Genomic DNA, 21,083 nt, shown 5'->3' with positions numbered 1-21,083 from the left:
CAATTAGATCCTGGGGTTTGGGCACACCTGCCACCAAATATGATGCCATACTGAGATCAAACGCGCTGATATATTTCACAGCGGCAGTAAGTGGGAACAGCTGGTAATCAGGACAAAAGAATAAAATATATCCCTCAATGATTTCAACGTCTACCATTTGCGGGGCCTCTTTTGCCCCGATAATGAAAGAAAAACATTGCACCAATTAACTGATGCTAATGTGGAGAGATGATTGAGCAAAGAGCGGAGACAAAGGCTTGTCCAAGGACTCCGTGACGAGCCTGTTAGTGTGCTAGGGTTCAATCAGTACATGCTTCTGTGTTAGAATACCTTGAGGATGATGGGTGAGCCCGGTTTCTGCTCCAGGACGCCAGTGGTGCTGAGAGGCTCGAAGTAAGGGTTTGGGTAGTAGAGGAGGTTGGTGTTGTTGTAGACCAGCAGCGCCTGTACGTTGTTGAAGATGAACCCAAACTCGTCCGCATGCTTTACTGTGTCCAACCCTGGATTGTATTCTGCCATCAGTGAAGGAGCAAAGCAACTCATGCTGGTGGTGTTGAGTACTTTACACACCTGGGGAGAATGAGCACACACAAGAGAAAAATGTTAGGGAGAATTTCCACTTTTTTCTTGTGATTTAGCTGGAGATGTGTTGCACCCAAGCATTCTACACATCATGCCCTGATAGCCTGAGTGCCTTGAAATGAAACAAGAAATGTTCTTCAGTCATCCAGGATAAAGTTAGACAGATTGCACAGCTAAGGTTTTTTTTCCCCTTTCTTTTCTGGCTATAGAATAAGATTTCAAGCGGATCCACTGCAAACTCTTCTGATATAACCTAAGCAGTCTTAACTGAAACACATTGATAACCACATGAGGCCTGCAGTAAACTCACCGGCCTAATAATTGGCACATAAAATCCAAATACCTCTCAGAGAAAAGGATTTATTTTCTGTCATTACATCCATCTTTATTTGCGAGGAAGCTGCTATAAAATTGAAAATAAATTGCTGTTATTGCCTCACTGAAAAACACTGGAGGACAACAACCACAAAGGATGGAGGCATTGCTCTTCTGTCTCCTCAGGTAGATGCTGAGCTCTGGCTCTTTTATTACTTCTCTCCAGTTTGCCCAGATGAGAGAGCTGACTTCCATCCATCCTCCCTGGCTGAGCTCCGGAGGGAAGGGTAGAGAGGATTGATTGCTGCACAGCACTTTGCTCAGAAAGGTTTTTATCTCCTTTCACTCCCTCCCAGCTCTCTCTCGGGGGAAGAAACTTAATTAGAGGTAAATATCATCAAAGGTGGTGAACGCTAGCGAGCACCACGCCTCCTACCTGTTGTCTGCTACTCCAGAGAAAGCCAGGCAGATCGATGCAAACTCATTCTGTGTAGCCTACACCAATTGGATTTCGCCAGCATGGCGCAAAAGCGAGTCGCGGGAGTGTGATTGAAAAGGCGGACAGAGTGACGGGCAGCTTTACTTACTCTTGGATGTGGACTGGAGAGTGTTTTCACCATGTAGATGTCTGAATCTTAACCAAACGATAATGTGTTACACCTATATGAGATCATCCGCCGGGTTTTTGACATACAGTGGAAGATATGATGAATGATAAATAGTAGCATCACCTCCCTGCAAAGTTCAGCTCCATCCATGGCCTACTTCTCACAAAGAAATCAAGGCTTACAAGTGAAAGGAACATGATTTAAACATTACAACTGTCTCAGCAACATATACAGCTCACCAGACTGTAACCACTGTACGAGCTCTGAAAGCTTTGGAGCAGTATCCCTGGTCTTGACACTTTTCTATTGGAGTTTTCTGCATTACAAGCTACAGCAGCAGCACACACGATGAGAGTGAGAATATATGCCCGTATATAAAAAGACTTCAAGATCCTACATACTTTCACCAAGTTCAGGTTCTGTGAAATCACATTAACGACTGAAAAGGCCACACATTGTTTACAGCCACTCATTTGAACACACTCACTGATTTGTAGAACCATGAATGACAATAAATTACTTTTTGTGTCCTGTGAAGTAAATCAAAAGCTTATATTGTACACATCACTGAAGGACGTTAATAAATTTGTGCTTTAAGGTTTGTTCAAACATAACAGTACTCTTTGTCTTGCACCTAATTGACTCCAGCTGTGATTAACATATGTGCTTCATTTCAGAATCTCAGTGGTTTGTTGACTATGATTCTGACTTCTTCCCTGAGGCCAATAGATACGAAATAATTAGAGTCATCAATTACATTTTTAATCAGTTAATTACAAAATCTTTGTGAGTTGTAATTAGTTGCACTTTTTTTAAAATCATATTTTAAATTATTTCATTTGATTTGGCAGAGCACAGTGGATGGAAACAACAGTCAGTCCCCCCCCCCCCCCCCCCCCCCCTCTCTCTCTCTCTCTCTCTCTCTCTCTCTCTCTCTCTCTCTCTCTCTCTCTCTCTCTCTCTCTCTATGCTCTATTAGCAACCTGTCCAGGTTTTGCCTTACTTTGGAGTCATGTCAGCTGGGATTGGCTCCAGCCTGCAATGACCCCACAACTTTGGTCCCAGAGAGGAATACCAGAGGCAAGGGGTCAATCCTCATTCAAAGCATGGCTTTGCTGTTTTACCCAGGGTCCCTTGTGGTAAAATGACAATTTGAAAACCACTAAATAGGTCCCAAAAACACAACTAGGTAAAAATATACCAATCTGGCCAGAGGGTGATTCTGAACTGTGCTGGTGAACTAACAGGTTGTAATTCATTGGCACTATTATAAAGACGACAACATACTGCATGCCTGGAATCATACGCTCTTGATTTGGGACATCTGTAGATAAAAGGAGGCACTGGTGTTAGCATGGTGATGTTAGTGATAAATACTCTCACCTAACAGCGAGAACATATCACATACCTGTGCGTGAGAGGACTTCCTCCTGACATTTGCATGTTTTATGTGTGTGAGGGAACCTTTTGTCTCTGTCCCCTTGTTTCCATGCTTTTTGTTAAAGTGGAGTCTAGATTGTCTCTAAATTAATGTATTTATGAGTGTGTGGTTATTTGTATCTCACAAATGTGATGGGCTGTTGCCGAGCCAATTGCTTGGATTTCATAGAATGACTTGTGGAACGGCATATAGTGATTTTAGTGTGTCTGTCCTGTTTGCTCTTGCTATCTAGTGTCAGAGTTGAAGATCCGGAGCGTCACACAGTGCGAGACACTCAAGCAGTACAAATAAAGTAAGCAAACAGCATGTTTCTTTAATCAGTATATGGGTATTAAAGGTTTATTAGAGGAGAGAGTTCAGCTTAAGTTTGATATGGGCTGCTTTCTTAGTGTTGGCAGGGTGTCATGTTACAAAGACAGGCCCAGATGCTTCGGCGGTATCCTCGTGACTGTCACATTGAAACAGCGAAGCATTTGCAAGTCAACTAAAGCTCCGACTACCATCTGCTCAGCCAGAGATGGACACTGTGCAGATTTTTTTTTTCCTCTGCAATGTCCTTACTTTCTATCCCCCTTTTAATAAATCCTCTCTTTCGCTGAATCCTGTCAGGATAGGATGTTTTTCCAGCCTATGTGGCCGTGTGTGTAAATCCAAAGCGCCGAGTGTGAAAATAGTGATGGGTAAATGGGGCATAGTAGGATTTGATAAAGAAAATGGGGGCACCTCTTATTAGTATTTCAAAACACAACACTTCTGCATGACTTTTGCCTTACAGCTCAAATGTGAGAACATTTTGTGTGTGTGTCTGTGGTGCATTTTGTTTACAGAACAGAGGGATTAATAAAGATTACTTGATTCCTCAAATATTCTATGGAATTAAGTTATTTTCCGCGGGTGCAACTACATCATTGAAAATCTCACAATATATTGTTATTGCATTCCGCTGTGCATATTCCATACAACATAATGTATTTTTCGCTATCTCTACCATCTGAAAATATGTATATTGCCAAATAGAAAGTGTACAATAGTACATCCATTCCTTGAGGCCATGTGGTGAAAGAAGCTAGACATTGCAGAGCATTGATAAAGTGAATTGAGGTCAACAGAAAGAGAAAATAATTGGAATGTTGGCCTCATCTGTCTTTTTTCTTCATCGTTGGATAGAGCCGAGGTGTTTTAAGGCAGTAACACTCCAACCCCTCTGGCTGAATACATTACCATGATCTACTGTGCGGCTACAGCCCACTCAATCATTCAAAGGTCTTTGGCCAGGGTAGTGGTGAGAGAGTGACGGAGAGAGTGAGCACGAGAGAAGATAAGGTGTTGGTGGAAATGTGTGTAGGAAAAAAAAAAGTGAGGAGTTCATAGAGTCAAAGGTCATCTGGCGGCTAACATTTGATTGCGAGCCACTGGCTTTTCGGTTGCTCCTATACTTGGTTACTCCTACACCGAGTCTATTTTCTTTTCTGCCTGCAGTTACAACCAACTGTTAAAACTGGCAGCAAGTCTAACTTCACCACTGATCCATCCATTCAAGCCGGTGTGGAGCTCGAGCCTGTACTTCAGCTTTTCTCTGAGACAAGTTCTTCTTTTGACATTTTCCCTGTTAGGTCTTGTCAGAGCAGATCATCTTCTTCCAAAGCCCTCTGCTCCTATATATTTCTTCCTCACACTGCCTCCATGAACCTCCTCAATGGGCTTCCTCTTCTTGTCCTGGCAGCACCATCGTCAGCATCCTTTTCTCTACATCACTATCATCTCTGCCTCCGTACATGACCAAACCATCTCTCTCACTTTACCACCATACTGTCCAACATGAGCTGTCACTGTAATGTACTTATTTTTAATCCTTCAGCTCATTCCCAGTGAAAGCTTCACCATCCACAGCTCTGCCATCTCCAGTTCACCCTGTCTTTTGGTCACTGTCACTGCCTACTAAACTACAACATCTGCTCTCATTACCTTCTCGTAGACCTTCTACTTCAGCCCGGGTGGAATCCTTCACAATCACTCCGGGCACTCTAAAGTAAGGGTGTCAAAATCGGCGCACATTATGAAGTCTAAAAATGAAAGAAAACCGCTAATAAACTTTAACATTTCAACTGGATTTAATTAGTGAGAAGACAAGACACGAACGGTAGCTCTCTTATTGGTAGCAAAGTAGAATCAGTATATCTGTAAATTTGGGTAATTTTATGACTAAATGCATGTTGCCCATAGAACTCTGGAGTCTTCAGAGATGCCAGTTATTTTGGTGGGTTTTTTCCAGGATGAGCCTGAAAACAAACACCATAGCAAAGGGGATTTCAGATTTTGAAGGTGAATTAAAAAAAAAAAAAAAAAAAAGGTCAATATTATTTGTTGGATTTTTAGTTGCAACCAATCATAGGGAGAAAATACTGACCATATTCAAATTAGGCTGTATGTAATCCTTGCTCTATAGAGCAAAAACATTAATCTGCTGTATACAGTCATGAGGAATCAAAAGCTTCTATAAAAAGCATTAATGTGGATATGTGTTAGAAGAACTGTGCATCAGATTGAGAACACAGCATTTCGTGACCAATCAATGAAACTGCCGTCGCATTGAGACAAGACACATTTATGGAGCGAAGAATGCAAAACTTCTCAAGTTCAAAGTCTCCATTGTCATTGTTTGTTGCAGTGATAAGCACCGTTCTCTTTTGATCAGAGAGCATGATTGCTTTAAGTGATAGGTACACTCATTCTGAACACTTTATGAGATCAGGAGCAGCAGCTGCAAATCAGCGGCATCTGATGTGCTGAGCCTGACACTCAGGCCGGGCATCTTAAGTGTGGCAAATGTGGTAGAGCCTTTTCTGGGACAGGGAAATGTTCCAGAGATGGAAAAGAACCCATTTAGCTTTAATCAAGATCATGATAAATGTTTCAATTGTGAATCCGGTGACAGATACAGAGCATTTCAAAAAGAAAATTGTCTTTTTTCCCCCTGTATTATTCTTCTTTCCGAGTTTCTTTGCAAATCTATGCAGGTGACACAAGGGAGGGAGAGAAAAGAAGCAATTTATTGGGAGACAGGTGATCATTTGAAGCCTCGCTGATAGACAGCAGTTCTTATTGCTATAGGCTGCTGTGCTATTTGCCTTCCTCTCGACAAAAAAGGGAAGGGACAGAGGGGGCAAGGGTAAGATGAAGGATGGGTAATTGTAACTTTAGCATTTAATGGAAATTCATTCTTTGCGACTGTCACGACAATCAAGATGGAAAGAGTCTTTTTTTGCCAGGCTCTCGGTAAAGAGTATAAAACCAGGCTGGCTGGGAAGAGACAGTTCTCTTTCAAAGCTTGAGAAGCTGAAAAATCAGAAGACACGGCACCCACATACAAGTCAAATCCTATTTCACCAAGCCTCTCGTTCTCTCATTCATCACTTTTCCCCTTCTCTTCTCTAAACATAAAGCTGAGCAGATATGTCTTTTACTTGTAATTACTGCATTTATAACGCACTGAGGTCTTTTAGGGAAACCGTGCTCTTGCACGGGGAAACACTGCAACACAAAATCCCCGGGGCAGAGCTATGACTTTTGTTAGAGAAACATTCGCTGAGCAAGGCAGACACTTAAGGCCAATTTTAGACTACTACTGTCAGGGATAGGAAGTTGTAAAGGCAGAGAGGCATGTTGTGACAAATCTGTGTTATAATTCCGCACGTGAGATATTTCCTATGACGATGGTTTTTTGCATGTGTTTGCATGAATGTATAGTAGCCTGTAATTCTATAAATGATGCATTACATTTAGGTGAATGAATATATGTATAGTCAGTGCAAAGTGTGAGTTTGATTCTAGTATGTGCCCTCCCACATGATTCTCAATTTTCCATGCTCCTGTGAAGACATGTCTTCTTTAGGCATTTTGCCGTAAGGGTTTGCCTCAGTGGATCATCTTCTTCCAATAGCCTATGTTTCCTGTAGCCTCCTTCCTCACACCCGTCGCCTGCATGTCTTCCCTCCTTGCTTCCATGAACCTCCTCACTTGCTCTTCTCATCTTCATCCAGTGCACAGTACCTGTGCCATCTCCTTTGCGTCTCTTTTACATCTTTCACTGCTTTGTACGTTTAAGTCCTGTTTCTTTGCTCCCTCCACTCCCTGCATCTTCACAGTCACACAATCCTCCTTCCCATCCATATACATGCTCTCTGTTCCACTACTGCTCACCTTCAGTCCTAGTTTTTCTTACGCAAACCTTCAGTTCTCCAGATTTTTCCTAAACTTGTAACTATGTCTCTATAGCTTGAGAAACATCCTGTTATGTGCATGTGTGTGTGTGTGTGTGTGTGTGTGTGTGTGTGTGTGTGTGTGTGTGCATCTGAGCTCATGCATTACGAGTGTGGCCTGTACCGAATGAGTCCCAAGATCCAAGATGTTGTGTTAGTTTAACTAGATTCAACAATACTGGACAGTCTGCAGTTTCTATACTTGATTTAATTTCTATCCTCCTCATTCTTTATCCTTCATACTCCCCTGTAGTCCATTTGTCTGCCTACCCCACCTTCACCCAGACCATGGAGAGGAAATCCCATCCTCTTAATTAAACAAGGACCCCCAGGACATGGGCTCAAATGTAATTTGTAACGATTTCCTGCAGCCAAGACTTTGATTATACAAGGGTCCTTTATGCTGACCAAAGACTTCTGAATGCAGTTAATCTTCCATTGAAAGCCATTAGGAGTCTCCTTGCCCCCGATCATGCACACCTCCAACAATCTCCCCACTGACCCACCGAAAACTCCCCCTCAACTTCAACAGTCCTCTGGCTGGCTCCATTAGTGCAGAAATGTTTGCATTTAGTTTGGAAATCTCATCTTACCTCAAACAAGTGAAAATGTTGTTCAGCAGTCAGGGGACTTGTGTAAGTAAAATGCAGACTTGGGATTTGGGGATGTGAGGAAAATTTAGAGTAAACTCTTCATTAAATGCAAGTTGCAGCTCACTCTCAGTGTAAGCTGTATTACGCACACGCTCATTGGCTGAAAGAGGTGGGTTCAAGCAGAAGTCAGAGAAGCATATAGAGCTGGAGGGGCTGTGAGGAAAATACCACTTTCTTCTCAGGCAAAACATCACTTAGCTTGCTTGTATAACAGCATTTAGTGTCAAGCTGGACCGTGTGTACATTCTTCCACATGAGTATGTAGAGTAGCAGCTGCGCTTAGGAATTTCTTGTGCACAGACACTGAACTCGTTTAATTGGATGGTGTTTCTTACATTGACAGACTCTCGGCCGGCATATTTCACTCGAATCCTGGGCTCCTGAACCACGTCCAAATTGTTTCCTGTGACCATCAGAGGGGTGTGGCCACTGAAAAAAATAAAGCAGATATATTTTTATTGATTAGTTGAAGTAATCAATGTCTTTTGTGATATGTTTCTATCGTGTCTGACAACAATTGAAAAGACAAAGGCAATTCTTAACTAATCTTTCCAACTCTGATGAGCCTCTTCAACATTTTCACCATAAATACATCAAATATAACCTAATTCTTTATTCAGGAATATTTTTGGAAGTAATAGACTTCACAGAGTTGAATGATTGAGGATTCTTATCATCTTCAGTATATTTACTAGATACAATCAACTGTAGGAAGACAAAGGCAGTTAAAGCATAAAATGCAATATGAGCGCCACAAAGACTTACAATAATGATCTCATGCACAAAGCACAGATAAAGGAAGTGAAAGAAAATGCTGCAATTGGTTAGTGTCTTTAATTGTCTTTGGTGCTGCATGAATGAAAACCTTGGATTTGCTGCAGAAGTCGTATGTATACTCTTAAATCATGTCAACCCATCAGTAACTATTAAGAACAGGTCATTCTAAGCCGACGAAATCTGTTCAATAAATGATACACTAAGCTACTCTGGTGAAACATACACTGACTGCTTACTGCTCTATGCTCACTATCTGTCTCAGCATTATGTCTTTCATAGATACAAAGCAAAGCAAAATTACATGCAGTCTTGTCCTTTCCGTGTCCCCCTTCATTTCTCCCCTCTGTTCCCTCTGTGAAACCATGTTTCTGCTGCAGTGTACCATCAACGCTTTCCCTAAGCCCGTGCCATCTGCTGTGGACTCACACCTCTGATAGCACATTGTTCCAGTAATCTTCTATTTCATCCTCATCCCTTTCCTCTTTTTAATTAGAAGCACATACTGTATGTGTATCTATCTGCCAACAACATTCAACAGATGGATCAACACTGCATTCGATAGGAGGATCTCGGTCTCAATAGTGCCCATTCCCTCCAATCTGTGAGCTGTAGCTGTCCTATCAGATCTAGACTAATTAGAAGAGAACCAAACAGTAATTGAAAGTGCAATATTGATTCATGTCTGCTTATTGTTTCTGCCCCGGACTGACTGGCTCTAAAGCTTTGGGATTGCCTGCGTGTCACAAGCCGAGGGTTGTTGAGGATGTGGTGAGAGTAGCAACTTGTACAGTCTGTGTTCTGTACATTGTGTCTACGATTACCTTGCGATGCTCCAGTCAGGTTCAATGCGCTGGACAGTTGGATCCTCTATGTACTCGAAGGTAAGGCTCTCCCTGATTTGGGCACGATCCACGCTCACGCTGATCTGAACTGGGCCGACCCCGGACAGAGAAGGAGCAGAGTAGCACACAATCTCCGTCATGGTCCGTCTAAAACATAAGAATACAAACTTTAATGGTTTGCAGGAAGTGGACTTCACTTATATAATGCATGATACAATTTTAGCAGTCTCAACATGTTTCATAAATCAGTTACACTCACTGATTTACATACATTTATTCACACACTGCCATGCAAACCGCTTGTGTACCACAAGGGCAAGCTGGAGTTCAGTGTCTTGCTCAAGGACACTTTGACACCTTCTCAGAGCAGGTTAGAGGAACTGCCAGACTTGAAATTGGAAGACGACTGGCATTAATTACTAAATAAATACAATTATTCAAATCCTGCATCATTGGTAAAATAAGCTACATGAAGGCAGAGAATAAAGGCATGTTTTAGGAAATAAATCTAAAACTGCCCCTCAGAATCCCAGATGGCTTCTTATTAATTACTTAATCAGCTACTGTATTATTAGAACAATTAAATTGAATCTTACATGAACATAAACACTTCCTACAGCAACAGAATACATTATACAATTTGTTCTACTAGTCCTGTTTAGTAATTATCCGACTTGAAACACAGCTTAAAGACAGACGCGCCCAAACTAACACACGTGCAGTACCGCCACCATTTGTGTGTGCTTAAACAGCATGCTTTGTCTCCCTCTACAAGACTCCATGACCTACCTGCACAACTCCTGAATTTTTCCCAATTCATTAGCAGGGGAGAGCATGTAGTTGATACCCCCCACCCAGTCTTTTTCTCCTCTAATGCCAGGAGTACAGCGAGAAGCACAAACCAGTAATTAGCCTCATATCTCATTAATGTTGGCTTGACTCCACAACCTTACGACGTTACAGTAAGACTACTGTGGCAGGGCTTAAAATAGGTGCCTTCAGGAGTGGAAAGTAAAAAGAGGGCATGTGGGAGCAACCAAGAGATGGAGCGAGGGATGGGTGGCGAGAGATGGAAGCAAACAGCGATAGCGAGAGAATAAAAATCAGGAGGGGTTTGAGCAGATAACGAGATTGATGGAAAAAGAGTGGCAAGGATAGGACTAGGTGGAAAAGAAGAAAGCTTTTTCTTGAAGCTATTATTACAAGGTTTAATGTAGTAGGTCATCAAAACCTTATTAGGATTTACAGAAGTTTCTGACAGAGCGAGAAAGAGAGGTTTTCCCTTGAGGGAGTTCTCAATAATATCAAGGGGGGGGCGGGGGGGCTGTTTAATGGGAATAAGTCACATCGTCTGCCCACTGCATGCCATATAGATAATGCTTTCTGACAGTGATGCACAGAGAAATGCAAAAAAAATAAATAAAGAAACTGGCTGAAACTATTGTTGTACCATCAGTATGTATTAAAGGATTAAATGGAGATGTTGCCAAAAATGCAAAGACAAAAAAAAAACAACCTCTGATATATAAAGATAGCAGGGGAAGTTTAAGCATGACAAAAAAACAAGACAGATGGACTGTCTATGAAATGTCTGTGAGGATTTTAAAGCATTCAAAGTGGGTGAATTTAACTTCCTAATATCAGATTTATGCTATAATGTTGAAACTGTAAACTGTGAAATTCAAATCTGTCTTTCATTTGCACTGCAGTACAAACAAACAACTCATGTTTCCACCCCATTGCATTGCACCAGCCTTTGTGAATAATCTGTGTTTATGCAGAAGCCTGATCATGCTATGTGTTTCAGCAAATTAAACATTTTGTGCCTATAATAGCACATCGACAGTATAAACCGGCACAAGAGGAAAATCTCACCCGAAGAACTCGCACGTCTGGTTTCCAAACTGAACGTTGACACTGCTGCCTGCGCCAAGGTTTTCTCCCATGATGGTTACTTTCGTGCCTCCAGACTCTGGACCTCTGCTGGGTGACAGGCCCGTGACTGTTGGAGTCTGAAATAGCAGCCAGATACAGGGCAGAGAAAGAGAGGTTAAGAAAAATAGTGAAAGCAATTTGAGAAAGGACAATGCAAGAGATTGACAGGCCTACAAAAATTGATACGGTCTACAGTAAACATTGATGCATATCTGCAGTGGAGCTTGAAAACTGTACGTATTTATTGCATGCCTTCGGCAAATTACAGTTATTCATATTGCCAACCCGATGGCAGCGGAGTGCACTGCTCGTGGGGGGAAAAAAAAAGTGGATAAAACCAGGAGCTCTTAGAATCCCTAAGAGAGCTTTCTATTGCTTGTTGCTAGGTTGTGTCTGAGTGAAGCATTTTAAAGATAGTCTGAAAATAACTAGTGTTTACAGCAGCAGTCAGCTGCAGTCGCCGTCATGCAGGCAGATGGAGAAATATCCAAGTAGACACCCTGTCATACGGAGGGACACACATGTATTGGTGCACAAAGACACACAGGAACCCGGGATAATGGCACAAAGCTCTATCTGCACAAACATAAAACAACAATTTGAACAACTACGTGCACAAAGTCATTTACATTGCCCCTGTGCCTGCATTGGCCACTTATGCTTTGTCAAGGAAAAAACTGGCAAATGCTGCTGTGATTCTGCATTTAGGTGGCTTGCAATGCAGGGGAATTTCAAGTAGTGCCAGTCCTGGGCTCTCTGAAGTATTCTCTGAGGGGTTGTACTGTATGCCTGCCTCGGTAGAAGCCGTATCACTGGTAAGAAAAAAAAAACGCCCAAGGATGCACCACAGAGCCAAAACACCACACTGACTAAAAGCCCTCACTGACAGCATCGGGGGGGGGGGGGGGGGGGGGGGGGGGGGTAAAATGAAAAAAGCAGTAATTACTGGCTGTTGTTAATTGTTAAGGGAGCACTAATTGTGAAGGTGTGACAATGTGCAAATGAGAAAGCAGATGATCTGTTAGTTATGCAGGTTGGGCAGCCAGGAAATGACAGCGACGAGGAGATGTGTACATAAATGTGTGAGTATGGGGAATGGATAATTATTAACTCTGCTATAGCGGGCTGTTTGTTCACTTACTGTTCTTTCTCTACCTCTCTCCCTTCACACCTTACAGTCAAATTTCATCGACTATTTTCATCTTCTAAATTTCAACGGTACACAAAATGCTGCAAGAATACTTGTGAGAAATGGGTTATTTTTATGTCACCAACTGAATTATGGTGGTATAAAGCATTTAATGTCACCTGTTAAGCGAACAACAAAAACAATGATTCAAAACACTAGAAACTGAGATGTAGACTATTAAGTGAAATTACTATATAAGGTAATTTCATGTCAGCTTTGTGGTATAAATAAAAGCAAACCTCATCTGCAAGCACAGACCTGCAGAGATCCTTAATGAGAATTTGTAGAAAACATTGTGGTATCAATGGTGAAATGTTACATCTAAAATAACAACTGAGTGCGCACAGAGCTGCTTAATTAAACTGCTTAGAGGCATGGCAAGTCACACATCATCGTCTGCCTGTGGACCGAAAACATTTAATTTGCAAAAACAAATTATTGTTTTTCAAAACTGTACATTTACTTTGTTATGCAGCTCTTTTTTTGGGGGGGCGATGTCAATGACAACATGCACACGTCTTAAAGAGGTTAAATATCATATATGTGAAACAATACGGCGGCGTTGCAGTCGTACCACGAAGGAGTAGTGCTGTGTGGAACGAGTTCTCAGTTCCGGTCTGCACTCTCCGACACACAGCTGGACTGGGCCAGGACGGCTGTCTGCAGGGGCAGGGTCCATCTCACAAACAATCCTACAGAAAGACAGACATCAGATTGTTAGGGGGGCGGTACAAATGAAGCCAAACTTAACAAGTCTCACACAGCTCACAGCGAGAATATTTGCCCAAAGGAAAGAGTTGAATTGGTGAATCTAATTTGGACATTGACGTTAGTGATCGTGACTCTATAGCTCTATGTGTTTCTTCTGTGATGGACTGGTGACCAGAGTCAGTCGTCTGCAGCCGCCATCACCCTAAACAGGATGAAGTGTTTTAGAAGATGAATGGATGAACCTCATAAAACAAACCACATAAGTGCAAATGTTTGATAAGTTCAGTGCAGATTAAGGAGATCTCTTGCTTTCATGTTGTCTTTGTGTTTCAATGCTTCAGTAAAGTTTTGAAAACGTAATCAGAATGCAAGTCTGCTTGATATTGATTTATTTTTCATTCCAATCTCCCTTTGTTGTTTCACCCATTTCCCTACAGGACACATCCAGAGTTCGGCCTCCCAGAGTCTTTTAACAAGACCAATGCTTATCCCCCTTCTCCCTTGGCACTCTCCAGCAAGCCTAAAACCAGGTGCAGTAAATCTTCTACCATCAACCAGCCCCCCGACCGTGCTGGTGCTGTGCCAGTGTAGCAGGTCTAATGTAAATCATGCAGCAGGATCAATACAGCTCTATCATACCATGTGATCAGGTGTCACCCAGCACTGCGGGTGACTAGATCAAATGACATAATAAAATGAGAGCGTCTATTGATCGCTGGTGCCACGGTGTAATAAAATACAAGAAGCAATCAAGGTGTGGAAAGAGAGATGGAATATGTGGCAAGGCAGATGGAGGGAGCAGGTAGGAGTGGGGCTGATGAAGCAGATCAGATGTGTTGTTTCTCAAACACTGATCATCTCCATTCAAACAAACGACTCTTCGCACAGGGAGAGTATCCCTAGTTCAAGTTTGAGGTGTTCGGCTTTTCCGTGCAGAGAGTGCATGTTCTCCATGTGCATGTGTGGGTTTATCAAACCTCTGGTGACTCTAAAATTGCCGGCAGGTGTGAATGTGAATGTGTTTGTTTCTCTCTATTTGTCCTGTTCCATCGCTTTATACTAATAGATTCCAGGTACACTGCACAAAACGCAATGTGATTTATTACATCTGAAAACATTTGCGTTATCATTGCGTCTTTGTTTTGCATTCAAAAAGGAGATGCAAACCTGGCTCAGCCTTTAGCAGAGGTGCTGCAGATGAACTTGGAGGTGATGTAGTTTTCTGCAGATCATTATTATGTAAACATGTAAAAACATAATCTGAATCATCATGTTTGTGCATGTTGCCACACATGATGTAATTCCTAGTTGGTCACCAGCCAAATGCTCACACACTCCAAGCATAGTCTATTTGCGTAGCTGTAATTTAGAACAATTTTTGTAGGGTCTTTGTAAATCAGGAGCAAAGTTGAATGTTGTATAGAAGTTGGATGAATGCTCAGTTTTGTTAGATGAACTATATGAAAGCGATAACCTCACTGACAGAAATGATAATACATCCTCCCAGCAGACAGCACACTACCTTGTTCCCCTACCTGAAAGCCTACTGTATTGTTTTATTGTGAAACTGCATTGCATGGAAAAATGCATAGCTTCTCCCAACTCCACACCCATCTTCTTCATTTAAAAGCAGTCTTTTCTTCCCATAAAACCGGAAGCCTACTTTTAAACTTCAATTTCTACTAATGAGGACTCTTTTTGGCCACTCCAAAAATGCTGGTGAATAGCATCAACCCTCAAAAAATATACTTTATGAGTGCTGAAAAACACAAAAGTTGAGACTTTTTCTTCAAAGCAAGAGTGGCTTTCACAAACTCCTCTGAAGTAGAAACATAAAAGACACATAAATATGTATGCTTTTTTTCCTCTTTTTTGGTCCAGAGCAGTCCTTCACAGGAAGCCTGGTGACTGAATTAAGACTCAAAACAAACAGCAACAGCCAGATAAGGACATGCATATAATGAACCAACTCGACCCCCAGGCGCCAAATGAATGTCCAGCAGAGAACATCATTGTGGAGACTCCAACTCCTTCAAAGTTAGACGAAAGAGGTCAAAGGTTAGTTTTTTTTAATTTTGCTTAGTCATTTTTTCACATGCCACATAAATGAATTCCCTAGCCTGTCCCCAAATGGATTAAAGTGCTGTCAGATCAGTGTGCTGCTGACAAATTGTCCCCTACAGCCAAGTAGCACATAGTGAATTTTAATTACAACTGGCCAGTAATGGGCTAGAATAAGCATTGTATATCACGCACACTGTATAAGGAGCTGCCATATCTTGAAACATGCACATATAATAATCAAAAGAACTGTGACGATGTTGCGCAAGTGTATGCGTGCGAGTTCGACATGTGTAACATACTTATTTTTAACGGCAGAAACTGAAAGCATGTGAGTGTCAGTAATGGTGCAGTGCTTAGCTGTTCTCCTTCTGGGGGCAGAAATAGGCCAAGGAAAGAATTAGGGTTAAAGGCTCCTCTGAGAGCCATGACTGTGATACCCTGTATGCGTGTGTGTGTGTGTGTGTGTGTGTGTGTGTGTGTGTGTGTGTGTGTGTGTGTGTGTGTGTGTGTGTGTGTGTGTGTGTGTGTGTGTGTGTGTGTGTGTGTGTGTGTGTGTGTTCACTCGATGTATGTCAGCGCTGTTTCAGTTCATGCCATACATTTGAAACTTCCATTTCACTTAATTTCATGATTTTCTAACCGACTTAAAGTCAGCAGACAGTTTTATACCACAGAGAGCAGACAGTCTTACACTAAAGGCCTTTTTATTTCTGCAAATGTGTCTTTTTTTAGATATCGTTTGAAGGATAATCAAGACTTTCCAAAGACAAAAAGTATGCAAGGTTTGATCCATAATGAAAGCAGATGGAGCACTGTTTCAACAACAGCGTCAGGATGGAACTGGACAAAGTGCAATGAATAGTTCAAACGAATTGATTAAAACACATTGCTTCACAAATTGATTACAATTTATGATTTAGTAAAAACCTCGGTAATAAATGTCACGATGTCATGTGGAGAACATATAATGCAAGGTTCTGGGAAATGTTTCTGTGGCAGACAATTACTTTAAAGCACTGCACTGCACCAACAAAGCACCAACACTGCAAATCGTACCTCACCTCTGAGACATCACGTGCATCATGGTTATCCCCCAAAAACATAGCCTTTTCATCATCTCTTAATAATCAATGACACTCGTGTTTTGATTTTTAGATTTTTTTATTAGATTTAAGTTAGGTTGAATGTTTTATTACTCGAGACACACAGATCTAATATCTATTCATCACAAATTGTATAACCTACTCTGGACACTGCTGCTAAACTGCCTTTCCTTTGTGTTTTTAAAATGTCTGAATAAAATTATAACAAACCTTGATCTTTACATTGAGTGACAACATTTATAACAAATGTAAAAACTGCTCTAGTATTTGAAAAAGGGATAGATTGGACAATAGCATGTTAAGGATATAGAGAGTAGTTAAAGGTTGAGCAGGATCTGTTGGGTTTCCCTCTGTAAAAAGCACCTAGAAATAACTGTGTTGTATTTGGCACTATATAAATAAATTGGAATTGAATTAAATAAGTAGATAACAATCACAACACAAAATGTGGAGAGATCCACTAATTTACTCTATTCTCATAATGGTTTCAGTGGGGAAGTTATTTTTCCGTTATGTATATTTCATCAACAACATCTTTCTTTTACTCTAATATTTATAGAGGAATGTGATCACGATGGTCGCTACAAATGAGTTGTCAATGACTATGTTGAACTACATCATATATATTTCAAGAATTCATGATTTTCTTTTTTAATAGTTACATTTTCTGTGGTATGATTATTTATTATATGGTAGCAGTATAGTGAGTAAGCATAATGACGGCCTTCAGCAGAGCATCCAAAGACACTATAATAGGATTAGTTGCCTTTTCTTTTCATACCAAAGTGCATTTCCTCCACCAGTGAAGCCCAGTGCCCAAAGGCATTCCAACCTAATCCAAATCCAAACATGTTGATATATATTTGGGGTACATTAAAGCGTTTTGTGTACATTCCTGTCCGTCTCATGTGAGGCTTGCATCACCAGGGGAGGTTAAACAACCATAAGGCACCGCGTTTCCAAGTCCACACGCGTCTGTGTGTCTAGCCAAGGGGGAGATGGGCTAGTTGTGAAGCGCGGGCCACATTTCATTAGTTCAGGGTGAACGGGACGGGCTTTACCGTGATGCACACACAGCATGGGACAATTAAGGAGGTAAACACAAGTAAACACACACAGCTGTTATGGGATTGGTGTTGACTAGATGAGGTAAAGAGGGAGAAGAGCTGGGCTAGTGCTGCAGAGGGAGAAGAGTAATGTCAGGACCGCACTGTTTTGACCAGCTCCAACCTTCATTAAAGCAGGGATGCTGCAGAAGGATGCTTTTGGTTGATATACACACACACACACACACACACACACACACACACACACACACACACACACACACACACACACACACACACACACACACACACACACACACACACACACACACACACACACACACACACACACACACACACACACACACACACACACACTGTTCAGTTTGTTTGCTGTTACACATCATTAATAACTTACCTAAACCTCAGGCTGAATGTACTGCATTAAAGGTATGAAGAAGCTACTCAGTGCATGCTTATGATGTTAAAATATTTATTTTATGGAACTATAATAATCAGTATGAAATAGATCAATCATGAAAAAAAGCATCTAGAATCGCTTAAAATATAAGTTGCTGCTGTCAAATTTGCATTTCTTTCTAAAATGTTATTTGGAGCAAGCACACATCTATCTATCTATCTATCTATCTATCTATCTATCTATCTATCTATCTATCTATCTATCTATCTATCTATCTATCTATCTATCTATCTATCTATCTATCTATCTATCTATCTATCTATTTATGTTAAGGAGGAATAAGACCCACTGTAAATGTGTAACAGTGGGGACTTTCAAATGTAATTATTGCTTAATATCTCTGTTATTACAAAAAGAACATGGCAAAGTAATATTTCACATTTCTTAGAATGGGTTGCAAATTATTGTTTCATCAATGCATTTTCTACAGCTGAATCGTGCAATTATTCCTTTTAGAATTATTTATTTCATTATTCAATAGACCACACTTTTCAGCTCTTCTAGCAGGACAGCTGGCTAGAAAATTGTGCTGTTTACAAACTGGGATAATTGGCTGAATAATGAATTATTATGCCACATTGTGAACAAAATATGGCAAACCTATTCCCCAGCTGCATTCAGTAAACTTGAAGGAAGAATTAAGCATTTATTAAAATCAACACTAATTGATTTTTTGGTGTAATTTTCAATCTGCAAATGACTAATAACAATACTGTTGAGACAATAAAGCGTGTGTCACTTACTGTTCTGCGATGATATAGCCATCCTCCACTGGACTACACCTCACCCCGGCCACTTCTACATTGCCCACCATGTCGGCGAAGGCCAGACCAAGATTTGTGCCGTAGATGGTCACTCGTGTGCCTCCCTCTGGGGGTCCAGCCACTGGGGTCACCTGCAGATTTCCAAAGTCAAAGTCAGGACAAAAACACTTTTGTCTTTCTCTGATGTTGCTGTCTTATAGAAACTTTAAAACGAGCACAGGTTTCTGTGGACGCTCAAGGGTAAATATGCTCTTTCAGTCCAGGTGGTTGTAAAAGCAATTAAAAGCACTCCCCGCTCCTACACCCCCGGAAAGTCAGAACATGGCATGAGTCATTGTGCCAAGAGCGAGTTCTAAATCATAACGGTCGTTTTTCTGTCTAAATGTGGCAACACACACACACACACACACACACACACACACACACACACACACACACACACACACACACACACACACACACACACACACACACACACACACACACACACACACACACACACACACACACACACACACACACACACACACACACGCGCCACGCTTTCCTTCTAATATCCCTTTAGTTTGACATACATCATCTATATTCTGGATTGCTTTATCTAATTTGTGGTACTGGAGCAGAACCCACATGTCTGAGGGCAAAGGCCAGGTACACCCTCTCACTCATTCACTTACACACCTGGAATCCTTTCAGAGATCCCCAACTAACTCAATATGCATACAGTGGTCTCCAGTCCTGGTGCTGGAGAGCCCCTATCCTGCTTGTTTTAGGTCTCTCCCTGTAATAAAACACATCATTTCAATGAAGCGTTCCTCATTGTTGTCGTAGGACCTCAGTGATTAGAAAAGCATTAGCTACAGGTATGTTATAGTGGAGAGACATCTAAAACATGCAGGATAGTTGATCTCCAGGACCAGGGCTGGATACCAATGCTTTTAACTGTGGTAGGAAACCAGTGTACACACATGTAAATCATCTAACCTCAATACAGAAAAGTCTGGACTTGAACTGACGTAGCTGTGAGAGGAGAGTCTGAACCATTACACAACTATGCAGTCCAACTGTGCAAGAGTAAAAAAAAGTACAACGAACATCACAATTTAGAAAAAAAAAAAACAAAGAAAAAAATAGAGGGGGGTTGTTAACATTCTGGATGTCTGCCTGCTTAAAATCTACTGCTGTTGCCATGAATGGTAAATCTAGGAAAGGGCCATATCAATGCTTAGTACCGACCACCTACTCATAAAATGCAATATGGCTGCCCAGCATGACCTTGGCACAGTGTGGCACAGAGCCTTCTGTGCTGCAGTCCCCGTTGAGGCTCAAAACTGGCCATTTTCCAGCCCTTTAAACAAGGGAGTGGAAGACAAGGAAAGAGGAATGAGGGGAAAAAAGGTGACACAGAATAAAGAGAGTGATCTCAACTGTGTGAGGCTGTTTGGTGGACCAAAAGACATAGAGGCGATGAAGGAAGAGGAGGGCAGCAGGGAGGAGACGACTGTCATGTTGCTGTGTGAAGCTACCGGTGCTATGTAAACAATCAATATGCTATTACTGGCCATGCAAGCATAAGAGAAAAAAAAAAGAAAATCAACACTCGGCTGTACCCACTTTACTGATTTGCAATGTGCTATGTGATGGCAACCCTTTAAGAGGTGCAGTAAACCCTCCCCTGTCTACCCCTGACACCCACTGGGGCATTGCGGCTTCCCTGTGGGATGCCGGCATTGTAATCTAGATTCAGTGGACATTAATTGCTCTGGATGTAAAGTAAGTGTGTCACTGCACCGCCTGAGGGGTCTGAATACATGAATCTTTTAGCACTGCTTGGGCATGCAGGGTATAGGGGGGGTGGGCGGGGGGGGGGGGACATAATGGCTAAATATATCCATGTCAGGCTATGGCAGCAGCTATTCGAGTAGACTTAGTGATGGTTACATAAGCAAAGCAAGGTTCTGAGAGAGAACAAGGAAGAAAGGGGGGAAAAGATGATTGGGGACTTTGAGTTAAAGAGAAAGGAAGAAAAAAAACGGCAAAGAAACCAAAAAAAGAGAGAATGCAGCAGCAGAGGGACAGACGATGCCACTTTGTTTGGTCCCATCAGCCAAGATGGGTGACAGGTGAGGATGGTGGCAGGACAGCAGTGATGTATCACAGATGGGCATACTAAAAGCTTGGGAAACCTCCTCCTGCTACCCTGAAGGCTGAAATGGAACCCTTCCCGTAGTGGACCAAACACAGGAAGACAATCTAATCCATGCATGAAACCCATTGGGCTGAGAACCGTATTGGCATATAGAGCCTTGATTC

At 41.7% G+C, this 21,083-nt stretch overlaps 1 protein-coding gene across 1 annotated transcript in view; it reads right to left on the bottom strand.

The window, feature by feature from the left end:
• Positions 1-21,083, bottom strand: part of plxna2 (plexin A2) — a gene marked incomplete at both ends in the record, with an annotated part of 161,101 nt that overhangs the window by 36,264 nt on the left and 103,754 nt on the right. The window contains 6 exons of the mRNA XM_080470056.1: positions 331-570; positions 8,194-8,287; positions 9,457-9,624; positions 11,353-11,489; positions 13,176-13,293; positions 18,750-18,901. Coding sequence (XP_080326182.1) covers positions 331-570; positions 8,194-8,287; positions 9,457-9,624; positions 11,353-11,489; positions 13,176-13,293; positions 18,750-18,901 — 909 coding nt within the window. The remainder of the gene's footprint in view (positions 1-330; positions 571-8,193; positions 8,288-9,456; positions 9,625-11,352; positions 11,490-13,175; positions 13,294-18,749; positions 18,902-21,083) is intronic.

Source organism: Lipophrys pholis, assembly GCF_963383615.2.
Source record: "Lipophrys pholis genome assembly, chromosome: 8".
Lineage (NCBI taxonomy): Eukaryota > Metazoa > Chordata > Actinopteri > Blenniiformes > Blenniidae > Lipophrys > Lipophrys pholis.
Note: the sequence above shows the minus strand (reverse complement) of the source record. Positions and strands in the feature narration are given on the sequence as shown.